Genomic DNA, 19,520 nt, shown 5'->3' on the forward strand with positions numbered 1-19,520 from the left:
TTCTAGACCTTCACAGAAGGCACTTAAAACATTTTTTGACGAGCAGCATCTACATGAACATAAATAACAAACTAAACTCCTAATCGAGAGTACAGTACTGGTTTATAAAAGTTACAAAAGTGAATACACTGTGTCACATTTCATTGGACATGCAGCCGATATCTATGATAAGACATGAATTTGAGAATGTGCTTGTACTTGAGGACAAGGCGGGACTACAGGCGCTCGACTACTTTTCATTACAGAAACATTATAAAGTGCACATGCTAAACGTATGACACCAAACACATGAATAAAACTGATGGTTTCAATGCACAGGAAGCATGACTAAGTAAAGACATTGTTACAACAGCCCTCACACGGGCAATCTAACTAGCTTCATCTAGTTAATATGATCATTTGTAGCTTTCTTCTGGTTGGGGTGTTTTCACTTTGAGCAGCGTCATGAACAGCCCATAGGGAGTAAATACTTTGATTTACGTAAGCGCATTATTGTGAAATGAATAGTAACGAGCGTGCAAAGTAAAATGTCAGACCACACGCAAAAAGCCATTTACAGTAGATGATAATATCTGACTGACATGAACTATGGGATAGCATAGATTACATTTTAAAGAAAAAAGCCCAATGAGAGTACACAGTTAAATTACTATTAGCTTGTTGCACAGATTATTAATCCTGGGTAATAACATGGACAGGAGGGTTGGTCCAACTTGCCACAGCACGGTTCACACCAGTGTCCAGTCCTGAAACACAAACACAACGTTCAGAATGCAGTCTACAAAAAGCTGGTCTATAGCACCCTCTGGTGGCCAAATGAATCATATCAACCTCAACTATTTGAATCAGGCACACAAGATGATCTCCGTGATTTACAATGGGTTTTCTGTGGAATAAATCATAATAGCAGCAGCAGTGTAAGAAAACAGTTAACTTTTTTTTTTTCTTTTTAATCGTTGAGTCATTCCAGACCTTTGCGTGAAGGGAGTGGTGGAGCACAGGGTCAGAGAGCCAGGGATGTCTCAAAGCCTCACCTGCCGTCATTCTCCAACTACACAACACAAGAAATAAAACTATAGAATACATTTTGGCATTATTATGACTGTGAATAGGGCTGGGTACCATACATTTTTTTCTCCATACCTGTACTTTTATGATACTTGGTTTTCGATACCAATACCCGAACGATGCTTTTTTCAATACTTTCTAAATTATTTGTCATATAGAACCATCAAACAGATTAATAATGATAATTTAGTCCTTTCCCCTACCGTCCCAATTTTTGTATCATTTGTTTGAGGTGAAACGACAAAGAAACTTTAACTAAAAAAGGTTTTTCTTTTTTTCTTTTTTTTTTGTTCCCATAATGTCCATATTTTGTCAATTTTTTTCACTGAATTGCCTCCACATTTTTCGAACAAACTTTAGGGCAATTTACCCACATTTTTAAATGTTTCCCACATTGCCACATTGTTTTTTCCCTTTTTTTTTTTTTCACTTTCTCCCCACCACCCCCCTTCAACTTTCACTTTTCACTTTTGTTTTAAACTTTGATGACAGCATCAAAACTTGGATGCAAATACAAAGTTTTATATTTCTTTTTGACACCTTAATTTTTCTGATACCAGTAGAACCTAAACCTTTTTTCTCTTTTTTCTTTGTTTAACAGTACCCAGCCTTAACTGTGAAGGCAAATTGTTACCTCTTGTTGACGATGAGAAGTCTGGAAATGAAGTCTTTGGCCTGGTCTGAAGTGCTCGAAAACTCTTGCTCCTCAAAGCTCCACTTACAGGCCAGAATGTTGTTCAGAGTCTCATTGTCGTTGTCTCCGAGGAAAGGGCAGAGGCCGCTCAGGCTGAAGGGGGAGATGTCCCAGATGAGCTCTAATGGCGCCTTTACAGTATGTAGCAACAAGGGGTACTCACAGCATGTAGGTGATGACGCCCAGGCTCCACAGGTCAGTGTTGAACGAGACAAATTCATAGTTGATCACTTCTGGAGCGAGAAACTCTGGAGTGCCAAAATTCACCTGTAGCTTCTCTCTTGGTTTATATCTGGTCAGGGACGAAATATGACCCAAATTAATAGGAAACTGGCCCTGTGCACGACGGGATGATGCTTAGCAACTTCCAGGTTTCAGAGGACGGTAAAGACTTTCCTGTCTGTGTTTTATTCCTATGGAGAGTTAGCCATGACTCGTTTGGAATAAATATATATTTAAACAGTACAAAACAGTGTCAGAAAATAAGCAGCAATTAGATTATTACTTATTATTACTTAGATTATTAAAACTTCACTTAAGATGTAAATACTGCACTGGAGGAGACTTCTGTGTTTGTAACTGTAGGTGTTTTAGCCTTAAAGGGATATTTCAGGATTTTTGACATGGGGCCCCATTTCCAGTGTTGTTGATTTCATTTTTTTTTTTTTTTTATTCATGCAGTCCTTATATTTGAAGAGTTTAATAATGCTAGGCTAGTGCTAGGCTAGCGCATGTCTATAGTAACTAGTAGCCTGCAATAAAAACAGTCTGACCCAAACAGTGCACCTGAGGAAAATCATTTATGACACCAGCCTACCTATGAATGTCTGTGTTGGCTGATTTAAAAAAATAAAAAATAAAAAATCATATAACCATTTTGCATTTAAATAATTTATATTTGAGCGGCATCAGCTTCCTGGTTGCAAGCTACGCAGCGGCGGAGTGATCTGCTAGGTTACCGGATCTACAGTAGTTGTACCTGCGGCCGGCATTACGACATGTGGAATTCAAAAAGGAGCTTTCTACATATCAAATATGGCAACGTTTGGAGGACGACCCCATGATTTTGAAGAGATTTTTAATGCAGGCTACTAGTTACCATAGACATGCGCTAGCCTAGCACTAGCCTAGCACCACTTAACTCTTCAAAGATAAGGACTGCATTAATTTAAAATATATATCTCCAGAAATCAACAACACTCTGGATAACTAGGAAATGAGGCCCACATGTCAAAAATCCTGAAATATCCCTTGAAAGCTAAAGGCTAATGATTTATCGCTAATGCTGAAATAGCACCGCCATCTGAGTTAAACACATGCTTGACGTTTATTCGAGTTTGCTTCTCTTTTTAAATAGTATTTCACTTTAAATTTCATTAAAATGTGGACAGGAAGTAGCCTTTATCGTACAATAACCAACAGGAAGTTAGCTAAAAACATTCCAGGTACAGAGCCTTTTGAACGTAGCATGTATCCCAGTGCATCCCAGCTTCAAGAAGGACTGAAACACTGGAAAGTAGCTACTGACTTACATCCTTGCCAGTCCAAAGTCAATGATCTTGACTTTATTAGTCACTCTGCTGACACACAGGATGTTCTCTGGCTAGAATTCACAACAAAACCACAGAGTTAGAGTGAAAGTAAAAACCCTCTGTCTCTCCCTATGCTTGTCTGCTCTGAGTCCGAGTAGTCACCTTCAGGTCCAGGTGCAGGATGTACATTTTGTGCATGTGCTGCAGACCGTCACAGATCTGCCGGATGAACACCACGGCGTCCAGCTCGGTCAGCTTATAGTTCTCATCAATGATCCTGTCAAACAGCTCCCCGCCTCCGACGCTGGGGTGACAAGACGCACAAACAGTCAACTCAACAGAATCCAGTGCGATTTCTATTCTCTAAAATCAACATGTTTAGGAATATGAAGTTTAAACGGTGCGCCACAAGCACACCTAAATATATTAATGTATTCTGGATTGTACCAAAGTGGACAGACTTTATTATATGGGTGATGATGTTGTTCATACGCTATTAAAGAGGGGGTATTATGCTTTTGCAGGTATTTGGTAATAATCTCACATCTTTATCACTATTCTTACACTTTACTGGTTGGAAAATGCAATATTGATCTAGAACATAATCATTCTCCCCCATGAGCCCCTCCCACCCCCGGCTGTTTCAGTAAAGAGAGAAAATAAAGGGTAGGCCCGAGTGGCTGCCATGAAGCTATGGCGAGTGATTTTACTTCACGATGAAAGGATTAAGCCTTGCGAGAGATTGAGTGGTTAGAAAAGCATTTCCTGGATTCACAGGACCTCAAAGGGAGCTTTTTGGAAACAGGAGGAGCTTTTTTAGGAGCTGCCGCCACGCTGCTATAGCTGCCGATGAAGATTCAAAGATCACTCTAAGATGCGCCGGCGGCTCGAAACACAACTCCAGATATGTTTTTGATGCGAGAACCACATTGTATTATGGTAAAAAGCTCTAAAAAAAAAAAAAGATAGATTTCACGTAATACCCCCCCTTTAATGGAAAGTAAATAAAAGATATAATAAGGTGCGTACTATTCAAGTACAAGGATGATGTCATTCCTTGACTCATAAGCTGCGTAGAGCTGGATGAGGTTGGCATGGTCCAGATTATTCATGACCTGGATCTCATTCTTCACCACCGCCTACCAAAGACAGGCACAGACAGACACACGGACAGAGACAGAGGCATCAGAGGGGCATGAGGGGGACGTCAGGGGGACAGGAGGACGGACAGACCAACGGATGAACGAGCCAGCGAAACAGGTGCGGACAAATATGGACGCACAGAAAAACAAGACAAAAGGCAAGCACATAGGTCAGCTGTCCCCCCTTCCCCGATCAGACAATGCATCTCCTACTAGGTCAAATATTTGTCGCCTAGGTGACAAGTATTCTTAGGCTTCTGTTCCTGGTCAGTGGCCTTGTAGTGGACTATAGTCTGAATGTGCTCTAGCAAACAGCCCCTGCTTTTTATATCATGTGGCATGTCTCCCGCTGCAATCGTATAAATAGGACTGAGACGCTGTACCTTCTCTTTCTGGCTCCTGGCTTTGATGACCTTCGCCGCCAGAGTGAGTCCGGACGAGTTTTCAACACACTTGTGCACCTGGCCAAAACGACCCCTGAGAAAGACCAACAAAAAACACCGTCACCTTTCATCTGCGTGGATAATTATACTTTATGAACATTTTCTTCTCTACTCACAAAAAGCACATTACTCAAGGCAACCATTAATTACCCTGCTGTAATTCTATTGGTTATACTAGCATAAATTGTTATTCATGTAATTTGGTACTTTCTTGTGCTGTTCTTCAGCCATGGTATTGTTGGGCCACCGGAACCATTTGCTGGCAATGCTTCAATTTTGTTTTCAGACTATTTTACCTCAGATTTAGAATTTACCCTGATGTTTCAAAGTCTGAATTGTAATATTTACCAGGACAAACTGGTACATGCTGACTTAGCAATAACTGTGGATATGGAACCTAAAAATTGTTAGCCTCTAGGGCCTAGAGGCTAGGCTAACAAAGACTGTGTCTTTAAGGGGGTAAAAACACCTTCGAAATCCGCAAAGAGATGATATAAAGGTGTTATTTGTTGTTGTAGTTGTTAGAGATCGACCGATATGGATTTTTCTCAGGCCGATGATAATTTTTACCAATTTTTATTGGCCAATGCCAATATGTTTGGAAGATAACTTTGACCGATATTTTTGGCCACTTCTTCTGCCGATTTTTCCAAATGTCTGGTCTGTAATCCTGTAAAAACATAAATACTTGGCCACTCCAGTAGTGGGCGATTTTATTTTATTACTTTAGGTGATTCAATCATAGTTTCTGTCCCAGCTTTGATTAGTTGCCATTTGCAGTAGCATACTGCCGTTAGCATTAGCATACTGTTACTGCTGCATTTTGCACGTCGATCAAATATACAATTACGGGGGTTAAAACTAACTCAGAGATTGAATTCTCCAGGTTCTCTGTGGTTCAAATCGACTGAGGTCTAGGGAAACTTTAAACGTATTTAACAAACTTGTAGCTAACCGATATTCATTGCGATGTTTCTCTGTTCCACTGAGGCCTAGGGAGTTGTGGGAGGACACATTTTAAAGCCCTGGCTTTGCTCTTTCCAATGCTAAACAGGAAGTCTCTATCACTGTCGATCCCGGCGATATCGGCGCTAGATCAGCCGATAGCCAAAAAATCCCCAAATATCGGTTCAATTTATCGGTTGACCTCTAATAGTTGTTGCCAGCCTATACAGACTGAGCTAGTGGTACCTAAAGTTGCAGGAGGGTTCAGAGAGAAGAATGAAAAAAATATAATATGCTTGGACGCTAACAAAATGTAGCAGTTTCTTCATTTTAATTCCCTAATGTTTGGGTTTTTTTAAAATGGAAAGTGACAACACCATGAAGGGAAAAAAGAAGTCAAAGCTAAATGTCAAACAAAATGAATGAACGAAATAAATAAGCTTTCATTTTCCTTGAAGTCCAAGAGTATTTAGATTTGGAAAGAGGTTGTGGTTGCTGGTGAATTTCAGTGGAGAAAGGTTGGGTAACCTCCTGTGAAGTGTGGTTTGAAGTAAAAAAAAAAAAAAAAAAAATCCTGAAAATTCCTGAACCTATTCTTCTCCCGGCCCATGAACATTTAATAACCCCACGTCACCTCTCCTAGAAGTCCACAGCTGAGGGTCCCGCCCGAGAGGCTTGTGTTGTGCTTTTTCCCCATGGCGAATGATAAAACGATCTGTGCGAATTTGAACATGGCACCCTGCTTAATCTGTTATTTCATTAAATGTGAGCCGGGCCACTGTCTGCTCTTTGAAGCCGTGGATTAACACTTAGTGATTAGCCACCAGCTGGCCCCGCGGATACAGTTTCACATGCCGTACAGTCCTCCAGGTAAAAATAACCACCATGACTCTAAAGTTATGAACCGGAGGATGGGGGGAGGCTACAGAGGGAGATAGAGGGATGGGGAAGTGAGGGGGCTTACGCAATTAAGCCTTCTGTCGAGCTGAGAAATATTCCCTCACTGTCTTTGATCTGCAGTCAATAAACAGGAGTATTTGGTGGTATTTTATGTAACACTGGTCTAAGATTAGGCATCAGTGTAAAGTACTGTCTGGCAGTAATGACTAAAATAATGTTTGGGTTAGACAGTATTCACACATAGGGTTGGGTCCCGTGAGAATGAGCAATAAGTGGCAACAAAAAAAAGCAACATTTAATGGAGTGAATGTAAAGTATGCTCACTCTTCTTGATTGATTTGGAACGGGGATTTTCTACCTGTCAGTTTGAGCTTGCACAACCGCTTGACAATGTTTAAAATGGCTCGGTATGGTGACCTTCCCGCGGGACAGGGACCCCCCCCCCCCCCCCCCCCCCCCCCCCCCCCCCCCTCCTGTAGATGATGACAGGCTGTGTACTACTGCATGGCCGTCCCAGCGCACCTTCCATGAAGCTGACAAGGGTTCGTTTTGACGTTGAGTCAAAAATGCGCGGCGCACCTCGGATTTGCATGATTGATAGAGTGCTCACCCGCCCAGCACCTCCTGCCAGTTGATTGTGTAGAAGTTGATGATCTGGTTGGGTTTGGCGGAAACAATGCGGTGGATGAACGGCGCGGCGGGAGGAGGAGTGGTGTCTGGAGAATAAAAAAAGGGAGAATTCAGATGACATTGTTAAAATCACATTGCGTAGATCTATAGTTGATATATATTGGTTTGTAACCCAAATGGCCTTTTCTATTTCCATCTCTCCTAACTCATATATTTAGAAAAATACACTGAACAAAAACACGCTCCACTTTTTCATGTGCTGAAATCAAAAAAGTGCAAAAGTTTATGCACCCCAGATCAAAACTTTGAATAATGTGAACAATGAAGCAATGGGAAGATTAAATCATCTCCAAAAGGCATGAGACTGAAGATGAGACATTCCCATAACATTTCTAAGTGTCACAGCTTTAAAGGCTTTTCTGGCAGCCACGAGTCTTTCATTTGTAGTTTGAGGGATGGATTTTAGCCCTTTCCTCCTTACAAAAGTCTTCCAGAACTGAGAGACTCCTTGGTTGTCTGTCACACACTGCTTTTTTGGAGATCCACAGATCATCAGCGATGTTAAGGTCAGGGGACCGTCAAAACCTTCAGACTACCGGTAGACCTCTTGATGTGGATTTTGAACTGTGTTTACGATCATCTGCCATTTGTAGAAGCCTTTGTTATTGCAGCTTTTCCCACAGATGGTGCTAGGTTTTTCTTCAGAATTAGTTGGAAATTGATTTCCTCCATTCTTTGTTCTACCCATGCAATGTTCCCTGTGCCACTGGCTGCTATACAAACCAAAAGGATGATCACTAAGACAGTTTGTGACTAATATTTGAGGGAAATGGGTCTATTGTGCAAATAGAAAATGTTTCCTGTCTTTGAGTTCAGCTCATGAAACATGGGAAGAAAAACATTCTGTTCACTGTATCATTAGATACAGTGAACAGATACAGGGATAAGAACGCTGTATTTGAAAGTTTAAATCTAAGTCAGATATTTACTCCATAGTGGTATAATATGTAAATGAAGTTGAGTCGAGTTGAGTTTATGGAGTTGCTCCCTGGTTCTTTTGCTTTTTTTAATAATATTTTTGACTAATCACTGATGTAACTCTAAGAACAATGTAACCTGTTTGGCAGATTTGGCCATAAAAATCTTTTTCATTCTATCTCAATATCTATGAAGATCAACAGTTCCACCTCGAAGCCCACACTGGCTCACCTTTTTTCAGTAGACTTTTCAAAATCTTAAAAAATATAATAGTATGAGTTTAAAGATATGACAGGCTAATCAGTGATAAATACTGGTGATAATCAGGATATCAGGATTGTACACTCTGAAAGCCGCCACCAGAACCCACCGATAAAGAAGCGCTCTGCGTGCTCGTCTGCCACAGTCGGCGGGTCGAGCTCGGCGAAGCAGCTCCTCTCCTCCTCCACTCTCTGCTTCAGGTCCAGAGTGATCTCCACGCCCTCCGCCTTGAACATCGCCCAGCCCTCAGTCGCCATGTTGTGCGCATGTTGGTCATCTTTCTCTTCTTCCTGACTCTCAGAGTCTTCTGCAGCTGTGGGCTCTTCAGCCGCTGTGTTCTGGTCCGATACGACGTCAGAGGGCTGTGGCAGACTCGTGTCATCCGCAGAGCTGTGACGACAGGAGAGCATGTCACCTAATTGTGTGCCATAATGATATTAATAATGCATTATCACTTATGCAGTTCCATCCAATACAAGAAAACCTAGATTTAAGATTTAAGAGAAGTTATAATGACATGAAGTCCTTCATCTTGGCCCAATTCATTCATTCCTGTACCTGGTGGATAGTGGTTCAGCTGTGCTCTCTTCACGTGTCTCCTGTTCTTCAGACACCCCCTCATCCTCCTCCTCTTCCTCCTCCTCTTCCTTCTTCTCCTCTGCAGTGGCCCTCTCTTCACGCTGCTCCTCTGGCCCCTGCTTCAGTTTGGAGTCGTCCGGTAGGTAGTAGACCACGGCGGCGACATCATCTACCGCCTGTGCCTGGCACAGCTTTACACTCGACTTTTCACTGTTCTCCTGATTCAGTTTCTGCACCTCTTCTAATAACAAGGCCTGCTTCTTTACGGAGATGTCTGTGAAGACGCAAGTAGACAATATTATGATAACACTGACTATACTTGGAAACAATACTGAATTGTCCAGTCGAGCAGATTCAGCACCTGTATCTGGAGGCTTGGTTTTCTTCTGTGCTTTGGGGCTTTTGGGTGTCAGAGAGGGTTTCTCTGTCCCCTCTTTGTTTTTGTGCTCTTTTAACTGAAAAATGAAATGTGAAATTAGCCAAAGTTACTATTCAGGATGAAATTACTTTACTGCAAACCTTTATGTCTTTGTGGGCATGAGTCTAAGTCTATCTTTTAAGAGAGACACCTTTTGGTTTTGGGCCAGTTTGTGCTCGTAAGCTTTTATGTGGAAAAAAGTGTTATAATCCACACAATATGCCATTAATTTTGTCCAGCAAACACTAAATCAACTTTCCTCCATAGATTTGTTTGGGAATTGCTGAGCTTTGAGCGCTCATAGTAAATTTAGTGTTGCTTTTAAATTGCTTATTATTCCTATTTTTCCATTGAAGATGGAAGGCATCCTTGGACTCTACGGTCTCCTTTTTAAACTTGCTATATAAAGAAACTGACCTTAACCTAATATCTCAATGAAATTCATACATTTTAACCTAGCTCTATCCATGATTTTGATTTAGTAAATATATGCAATTTTGGCAATTTTTCTCATACAATGTCTTATTTCCATTTGATGTAAAGCTTAATAACAGGCTTTCCAGGTCCGCAGTTAAACCGCAGAATTGAGCGGCTTTTTAAGCCTTGCTGTGGATGAAAAGAGCTGTTTTTTTGTCATCCTGTTTTCAATTTCAACAAAATCTCAAACCCAGAACTCTGAGAGCTGCTTTTTCAGTACAAGAGGAGAGGCGGTTTCTCATCATCGCAGGAGCACATGGGCTCTCTAAACTAGTAGAAAACACTGTATGTCCGTGGATTTTTGATGGCAACCCTGCCTATAATAATGTCAGTAATCTCTACAGTTAAAGTTTCATATTGATATCGACATAATCACATCATTATCAGCACTACCATTCTAATAGACTCTGTGCACAGAATAGTTTGGACTAACTTCCTGTTGGCCAGTGGAGGGTAAAGACTTATTCCTGTCCACATTTTAATATAAATTCAAAACAAATTAAGATTTTAAAACAGAACAAAACAGAAGAGACACAGAAGTGCCTCTGATGAAGTATTTACATCCTGAGTAAAGTTTGTAATATGTTGTAAGTTATTACCCAGAAGCTGCTTGTTTTCTGTCCAGTTCTATTTTAAAATATATTTGTTTCAGCAAAGAACAAAACACAGGAAACAGTCATTGCCCTAGGAAGTTAGCATCATGTTACTATGCAACATTCGGTGCACTGAGCCTATTCTACTGCCATGTGCCCATTTAACACCCTTGTTTAGGCACTGGGTCAACAAGATTAGTACATGTTCTAAACTAAAAAGGCTATTATTTCAAACCTTTAAATACACTTGCTGACATATAGGCCAAATGTGACAGATGCTGTTAGTGTGAAGCGACATCAAACAACACACATGCAACAGTGAAGTAGACGGTGATAGATGTAGAGAACGTACAAAGAATCCACATTTGCGTGAGGCGAGGAAATGCTTTGGTCCGTGGAGCTTTGTCTTGTGTGAGGCGTGTGCGGCGCTGCGCTCACATGCAGCGCTTATCTCTTGAGTCCCTTTACTGGCTTTATTAGAGGTAGTTTTCTAGTAGAGAGACAAGATGGAACGCTTAGTGGGTTATACACAGAATAACAACGGCACACAGGATGGTCAAAATGAAATGAACTCACAAAAGATGAAAGAGAAGAATGAGGGATGTACATACACTAGTAATTCATCTTATGGGAGATTAGTAGACCTTTGTTTTGACTAACAGCAAAAAATAAATATATATTTTTGTAGTACAGTACAGTCTTTTTATATATATTTTCAGACAAACAGCATGCAGTTGGGGTGTTTTTGTATCCATTTGCAAGTCATGTCAGATTTTTACAACAATGATTTGCACAGATTGTATAGTTGATGACCCTCTGACCATGCAGTCACTGCTCGAGGGGGTCCCCTCTCTCAGGGAGGGAGCCGGTGATGTCACACAGCTCTAACAAAAGATTATACATGAATGAATGAAAGTGGTTATTGTGTTGGTGCTATATACTAGACCGATCCAGCTTTTGTGCTTCCGATGCCGATACTGGGGGTTTGAGTATCTGCCGATATCCGATATTAACCAATGCCAAGAGACTTTCTTAAAAGTGGCTGCTTTGACTGAACAATGTGAATGTCCCTCTTTTCTCCAGTGTCAGATCCGGTAAGTCTTATCTTTTCTTGCAAACAAGACATTGATCAATTATCCGTTATACCAATGGAAATTCAATTTTTTTTTATCAATGGAAAGCGAATTTTCTCCAGTGCAGTTTTACCCAAATCTAGAAGCTTCATGACTGGAGTCCACATGCAAGTGTGACGCCTCATTTGAAAGCTAAGCCCTACAAAACTGATCGTGACTTTTTTGTTGGGTTGTCGCCGCTTTTTTGCAGCTCTTTCGTGGCTTTCTTGTTGATTTTTTGTTGTTTTTTTCATCACTCTTTGGTCGTGTTTTTGTCGCTTTTTTGGTTGTTATTGTTTCTTTTCCCGCACATTTTTGTCACTCTTTTGCCATGTTTTTTGTCACATTTTGGAAGTGTTTTTGTTGTGTTCTCGTCTTTTTAAAATAGTGCTTTTCATCACTTTTTCATCTAATTTTTGTTGCTTTTTCATCACTCTTTTGTCGCTTGTTTTTAAGAGGTTAAAGCAGTACTAGGTAACTCTTGGCCCTGGAGGCCATTAGCGCAACTGCAGGGGTCGTAGCAAGATTTTTTTCCTCATTAATTGTCTGTGAGAGTAAATACTACGCTGACAGAAAAGACAAAGGGAGAGAGGGATATTGTACATCCAATTACACAATTGAATTTTTTTTTTTTACTCAAACTTGGCTGTAAATACTGTTTAAGTGGCGCTAGCCCTCAGCTAGCTTTGCCCGTTAGCCTGTGTATTGGTTGCTCCAGTGCGGTGGCAATCAAGTTGCAATTGTGGTTTTCTGGCCAGAGACACCAGGGGGAGATGAAAGACCCCCCAATCATCCCATTAACATTGGCTCCAATATCTGATGCCAGTATCGGATCGGTGCAGCCCTACTGTATTCTTTATCTGTACAGTCAGTGCCTTGTATTACAGTTGTACTTTTTCCTTTGGAGCAATGTGTTCTAGTATGTATTTGAAGCACACACCCTGCTTGGGGGTAATTGCACAACACTTGGCAGTCCCTGTATGTGAATCGGACACACAGGATGAAAAACACATTGATGTTGGTTGGTCATAAAAATGAAACCGTGAATCAACCCAAGATTAAAGACATGACACACATGCCCGGGCGAAGCAACAACATGAAAAGACAGTGTAGGACTGGCATGTTAGCAAAGTTTATAGCACACAGACGGACTGGTATAATGGGCATGCCTTTAGAGATTGGCTGTAGATGGACAGGCAGCAGCGGCGCTTAAGAATTTATAGCTTATCACTCGCTGCCCCTGAGCTGAAGAATGCAACCGCTGACTCCGGGCGGAAAATATTACAGGCGAGCGTCGGCCGTCGTTCGAATTTCTCTACCGGGGAACTCTCACTAAACACTGTGTGATCAAACAGCAATGGAAAAACCTGTCTTGCACTCGGGGGGGGGGGTGGGTGTTGTGAGGTAAACAGGTTGGGAGGAGGGGGGCGGAGGGGGGGTGGTATTTTAAGTGCAGTGTTTCCCCAGTGACAACAGTGTGATTGGGAGATGGAGGGCGGCTTGGGAGAGGAGCATGTGGCACCTCTAGCGGCGGCGCAGCGACTCTGACGGCAAGGCACATTCCCGGTAATGTGAGGCGCACGCGAGCCGCCGATGCTGGGCAAGCCTGTGATCATTCAAACGTAAACCGGGCAGAAAATGTCACCCTGGAGACGCACGGTTAAAACAGAATGGCGCGTCAGTCGACTACGGCACAGTTTCCCAGGATAATTGTTCCTCAAAAGAGTCTGTTTGTTGTTGCCATAGGTTCAATAGCTAGAAGTGCAGACAGGCTGTGACCCCAACTTTACTCTCATCACTTGTAGCAGGTGAGCTGATGCATTGTCACTTTGAATGGGGCAATAATAATTATAAAAACAGTGATTATGGTCCTGGTCTGGATAATTAATGCAACAAATCATACAAACTTGTCCTCCATCATTACAGTAATAGTCCTACAACCTGGCACTGCTGTGACCCCTGGGCCCGACTAAATCCCAGATTACACCCACAATAAACAGGCCTAAATTGCGATAAGAACTGGGTTAAAATAAGCCCTAACGCACATTACAGTATTCACAGACATTTACGAGGGGCCTCCACAGTGCTTTGTGTCGCCTCAATGTTAAGCCCATGATTTACATAAATATGCCTAAGTGGCTCCATGGACTTTGTGTCCGACATTCAAGGGTCCTCTTCAGAGTGACATCAGCACAAGTACCTGATAACCAAGTCACATGACGTCAGCACACTGAGGTGAAGGCGACAGCTTTCCCTGATGCTGCTTTGCAATTGAAGATAATTCTCACATCGCAAGGACCACTTAGTGGCCTTTACGTAAGGCCGTGACCTGTCTATTGGTAGCATTCAAACATGTGCAGAATCTGACACTGTCACTGAGCTAATAAAGACTGATAGCAACTCCTGGAATGGAACCAATATCACGAAACATAAATACAAAGATTTATGAATCTGGACTGCAGCCTATAATTTCTAAAAGTGTACCCTTAAATACAGTGTTTTACGAGGTACTCTATATCAAACTGGCTTTGACAGCATTGTCTGTGAGAAGCCTAATAAACTTTATGGGGAGCTATTGTTGCTGGGAGAAGTTTTAACCCCGAGCTAAACATCACAGACTTTGTGAACAATAGCAAGAGGACAGTACAGGGCATGAATCATGTACTGTGTTTAACCCCAAATGTATTTTTCACTTAAAGATGACAGGCTAAAGTGTTCTTCAAAGACAAGCTCAAATCTGACCTAAACAGTGTCCTTGGGCAAGACACTTCACTCACACTGCCCCCTCTGGTACAGGGAGGGCAAATGGTGTAAAAAAGCAACCCCCAAAATAGCAATGGTCTTTGGGCCTTAAGTTCGACGCCTTATGGGCCACATCCGTCTTCAGCAGTATGTGTGACACATGCGTGTGCACCGGAAGAGGAGACATTGGAACATAGCAGCAGTGAGTCAGTGGGAGGCTGCGGGAGAGATGTTCTGACTCAGCACAAGAGTGACACCTAACGCTTGCAGAGTACAAGGGGTTAATTCCTTTGAAACCACTAACAGTGTGCAGACGGTGCCCAAAACAGCATCATGCACGAATGCTCACATTTCTCCTGACCCCACACACAGCAGCCTCTCGTGCTCAGTGCGGGCCTCTGAGGCAGCCATTATACATTTGAGAATATGGTTAGAATGCATGACTGACATTTACTGGTAGCTTATGTAGCAACTAAAATCCCACGGCCTTAGTCGCCTTAGCCTCTATCAGCACGTTGGAATAATCTGTGTTTCATGCTCAAGCCCAAGGCCCTGATGTGGGGAATTTAAAGCTGAGGCCAGAACACATTCTGAGAGGGTTTGATGGTCATCTCGATGCTGTGATCACTTTCATCTGTGCTGCCAAGAACAACGGGATCCCAATAAGATGGAGGAAATCCGCAGTCAGCGGGACTGACTGGACACAGATACTGGAGAGCCTGCGAGTGATGGATGAGCAGTGAAGTCTGGACACTAGCTGTGAGGCAGAACTGTACAATTCATTCAGCAACAGCAAAAAACTAATGACAGACTGGTTTAAACATGTGGTGTTGGCAAAAATACACAGAGAAAACAAATGAGGCATATGGCTACTGCAGAGCCAAACTGATGTATGCAAACTTCATGCCAGAGACAGTGTTCCACCTATTCATTGCCTTGAAATACAGTACATTGCTGACTTCCTTGGATCAAAATAAGCCATTAATATCAACATCGATAGAAATATACAGTATTTTCCAATGCCATCTTCTAAAAGAGCAATGGCAAGTTGACAGTCACATGTAGTTTATGTTGATTCACATTAAGTACTGTCAGTGTCTCACCTTTGCATCTGCCTTCTTCGTCAGTGCGTCTGTCGAGGTTTTCTTCTTGACCACCTTGCCTTTATTGTCCTTAACTTTGGCTCCCTTGCGCGCCGTGTTGCCCTTCAGCATCAGCTGCATGACCCGGGAGCTCTTGACGGTTTCCCCGATGAAGCTGATGACCTGCTGCATGCTCAGGACCAGCTTCTCCATCCCCTCCAGCTTCTGCGCCTGCTGCTCCGAGCGCTGGTTGACCTCGGACATGATGGTGCTCAGCTCCTGACAGATGTCCCGCACCTCCCGCCCCACCAGCTGGTCCACCGCTTTGGGCGCAGCGCCGTTCTCCTCCTCCGCCTTACTCTCCGTGCTCTCCATGCTGTCCAGTCGATTCAGGACCTTCTCCTGGATGTTGATGAGCGTGTCCATCTTGGTGCTCAGCGACTCGATGCGGTTGTGGATGAGGTCGAAGCTGGCGTTGTGGCCGTCTTTCAGGTCACTCTGGTTGATTCCCATTGAACTCATGGCTTCCAGTTGTGTAAATATCACATTAAGACACGGACTGAAGAGGAGCCGCCGACGTCCCTGGAAAGAGTTTTGCAGAAAATTGCAGCCAGTTCTATCCGCAAGTGTTCCCAAAAGCTGAGCGATGTAGTCCAAATGAGTAAAAGTTTGGGTAGGCTTAGGCTCTGTGTCTGTAATTAAGTGAGAAAGCCCTCTGAGAACCGATCCCCGGGGCCAGCCTCTCTCTCTCCGCACTCGCAGTGGTATTAAGAGTGGAATGAGCCGGTGTCCCTAAATGTGAATGCATGGGCCCACGTCAGCATGGGGTCAAGTGTTTGGGGTGGGGGCTTGGCACTGCCTGGCCCACCAGTCATTTGAGAGGCAGCAAGTGTTAAGCTCCACCACCGTCACTCGGCTGCTGGCTGTCAAAGTGGTCACTGTACACAGCTATTCTTTGGAGCCTACAGCTATGACAATGATCATTTGTTTGTTCCTATGTCATTGTAAAAGAGTGCAAGAGAAAAAAAATCTGTGAAATGATGTCGATTTAAAATGGATATCTAGATTTGAGTCGTTTTTTGCAGGCCTGCATGAGAAGTTTAGGGAAAAAAAGATCTAATAGTATGTTTTCAGTGTGTTATGATAGCAATAAGATTCTCCATTTTAGTTTGAGAATCAGTTTTGAACACATACTGAAGAATTAACATTTGAGAAAATACACTAATGCTTGTTTGTACTAATCTAACAGTGCAGCAGGTATTGTACAATATCCAACCCTGAAAACAGAATGTTTTCTTGTTTGCAAAGGTTATATTATATTCATAATTGTAGTCTGTGTAATTTCCTATTTGTGGGCTTTAAAATGGGGATTGGGGCTTGAGCTTTGTACTAAAATATTTACATCATTTGGCCTTATGAGATATGCTAAACACATTGCAATTCACAGACAAATAATTTGTCTTGAAATAGTAAAAATATAAAACCTGTAGGACTGGAATGTATCACAATTGTTGTGACTTCAGCAAATTGTGTTACATTAAAGGGACTTTACGAGTTTAAAAATGTTAAACCTAAATGTTTTCATCCCCCTATATGTTCCAGCCATGTCCAAATGTGTAGAATGAGCGTAATGAGCCTAGTCTAATAGGAATAAGACCTGAGGTGGCAGTAGTGAGCATAAAATGACCAACTTGCATCTAGTCTCTTTAAAGGTGTATTATGCAACTTTCCATTTCAGTGGGCTCTAGGACGCTCCAGGATCAACTGTTTGGAAGGTTTTCTCTGCTGACTCTCGCCGGAAAACCTACAACACAAGTGATCCTGGAGCGTTGTAGAGGCCACTGTGATGGAAAGTAAAGGCGCCATGCTGACCACTCATACAGCCACTGGGCCACTACAAGGTCAAATACACACAAACATCAACTTTTTTTTTCGTATAAAAGTTGTGTAATGCACCTTTTAACTATTGTGAAATGAAGTCGTGCAATATTTCACCTTGAATGAAGTGAAAAAGAAAACACAAGTCGACTTTCCAAAGGTTATAAACCAAATGTTGATCTGACATCGGGTGAAATATTTTGGAAAGTGCTTGAGTGTAGGCCTCCAGTGCTACCTTCTCATGTTCTGGCAGAATTGTAGACCACTTTTGGCCCACGACTAAGTGTGAACGCTGTGAGAATGTATCCTCAATAATAAGCATAATTCCATCCAAGTCTTGCGTTAACGTCTCCACGATAAAGTCCCAGTCACTATGTATTCAAATAAAACGCACGCTCAAAACTAAAACTGAACTCAGGAGAAATGTTCTAAAACTAATCGTATCTTTTTGTAACCTATTAATAACGCTATAAAGATTAGGAACTTTCTGGTATACATTATTCTATACACTTTCCTGTAGGAGCAGTGTGTCATCTGCCACTACACCCTATGACGGTGCACGAGTGTGAATGGGGCAGTACCGAATGCCTGTAACTTACGCCCAGTGTCGAGGGGGAAACTTGAAGAAGCTTGTGTTTCTTGGCAAAGGGGGGGCGCAGTGATACGTTGAGTTCATCAGCGGAAAGAGGAGAGGGGCGAAGCGCATGATTTACTACTCGCACAAACCATCACCAACATACCATATCTTTCTAGTAAATTGTATAACTTGTTTGCTTTTTGTACTGGAATCCAGACATGCTTTGCTCACATCCCGAGGTTTGATTAGTTTTACGAGTGCAATTTTAATTACAATTTAAAAAAAAAAAGGTTGAGTTAATTTAAAACGGAAATGCATTTGAAAGTTTGTGCGTTTTAATTGTATGTGCATTTTGTATGATTGGCATTCTAGTTGCACCCAGTCTATTATTAAAAATCTACAAATCTTGATATGTGCCATTTGTCAACGCCATTTTGTGCACCCTTAAATCCACACTAATGGATGAGTAAAGGATAAGACCTTTGTCGCAGAATTGCTTGCATAGTTTATTCACAATACTGTGCATCATTTGCGGGAAGTGTCTGTGTTTACTGCAAGTGCGCGCACAACAATGCACCCAAGGGTATTTCCTGTACTAAAAGTCAAGATTCCAAACCGCCATGAAATACACCCTTGACAACAGAACCACAGCCTGCAAAATGAGCTTCCATGACCCCAGCCAAACTCTCCCTCACCCCAGGCCTGGCGCTGGGTTCACGGGTGCAATGAGCAGAGAAGGGTGACAAGTTGGCAGTCAGGGTGTGCGCTGTCAACTCGTGTTTAAAGACAAGTCACTCCACCACGGTTGCATGATTTTCTTCTTTACTAAACATAGGCAAAGGTCTTGCTTTGTGGAAAAAAAGCAGTGGTCAGTGGCCTTTAATGGCCAGGCTCTAGGGTCTATCAAGCACATGCCAGCGCACTTTTCCCATATCATTCGTGCGCAGGGGTCTGCGGCAATGGAAAGAACAAGTGACGGTGCTCAAACAGATGGGACTGAGACCAGCCATCAATCATCAGGCGGGACATGGGCGCGCACCTGTCCTGGGAGGCCAGCAGATGACAGACAACGGAGGTCATTTGCAGCTTGTTGTGTCAATTTAACAGGCACGGACGGCGACACTTCTGTCCCGCCGTGTGGATGGAGCTGTTTTTTTTAAGTGTAGCTTATGAAACAGGCGATTGTCAGTCAACAATGCATTATCGCCTTGCCCTTGAGCTACTGAACAGAAGCAAATAAGAACACTCAAATGCTAAACCTCATGTTGGGTTTGCTACGATTCTACAATATTTGTACTAATACAATCTGATTTGATGTTGATCTAGGCCTAGTGGTACTTAGAGGGTCAAATATTTCATGAGATGGTATGTAGTAGTGTGAAAAGTTTGAGAACTGCATTAAGGAAAACAGAAGAGAACGAAGCATTCCAGTTTGGCATTTCACCCCCTGGAGAGTTGACTTTAAAAAC

General features: G+C 42.4%; 1 protein-coding gene across 2 annotated transcripts; it reads right to left on the minus strand.

The window, feature by feature from the left end:
* Positions 1–600: 600 nt before the first annotated feature.
* mylk4a (myosin light chain kinase family, member 4a) lies at positions 601–16,377 on the minus strand. 2 transcript variants are annotated; one of them, XM_079569157.1, is made up of 15 exons: positions 15,618–16,377; positions 11,013–11,150; positions 9,534–9,627; positions 9,152–9,446; positions 8,703–8,983; positions 7,335–7,440; positions 4,820–4,913; positions 4,324–4,433; positions 3,457–3,598; positions 3,295–3,365; positions 1,926–2,054; positions 1,703–1,855; positions 973–1,051; positions 832–886; positions 601–746 (listed from the first exon to the last, which is right to left on the minus strand). In XM_079569157.1, exons 1-14 carry the CDS (start codon positions 16,116–16,118, stop codon positions 833–835), a joined length of 2,247 nt encoding a protein of 748 aa, XP_079425283.1. In that variant the 5' UTR covers positions 16,119–16,377; the 3' UTR covers positions 601–746; position 832. The 2 variants fall into 2 exon arrangements, with proteins under 2 accessions (XP_079425283.1, XP_079425284.1); XM_079569158.1 differs by lacking the exon at positions 11,013–11,150.
* Between the last annotated feature and the right edge of the window lie 3,143 nt (positions 16,378–19,520).

The sequence above is a fragment of the Gobius niger genome (assembly GCF_951799975.1).
Source record: "Gobius niger genome assembly, chromosome: 13".
NCBI lineage: Eukaryota > Metazoa > Chordata > Actinopteri > Gobiiformes > Gobiidae > Gobius > Gobius niger.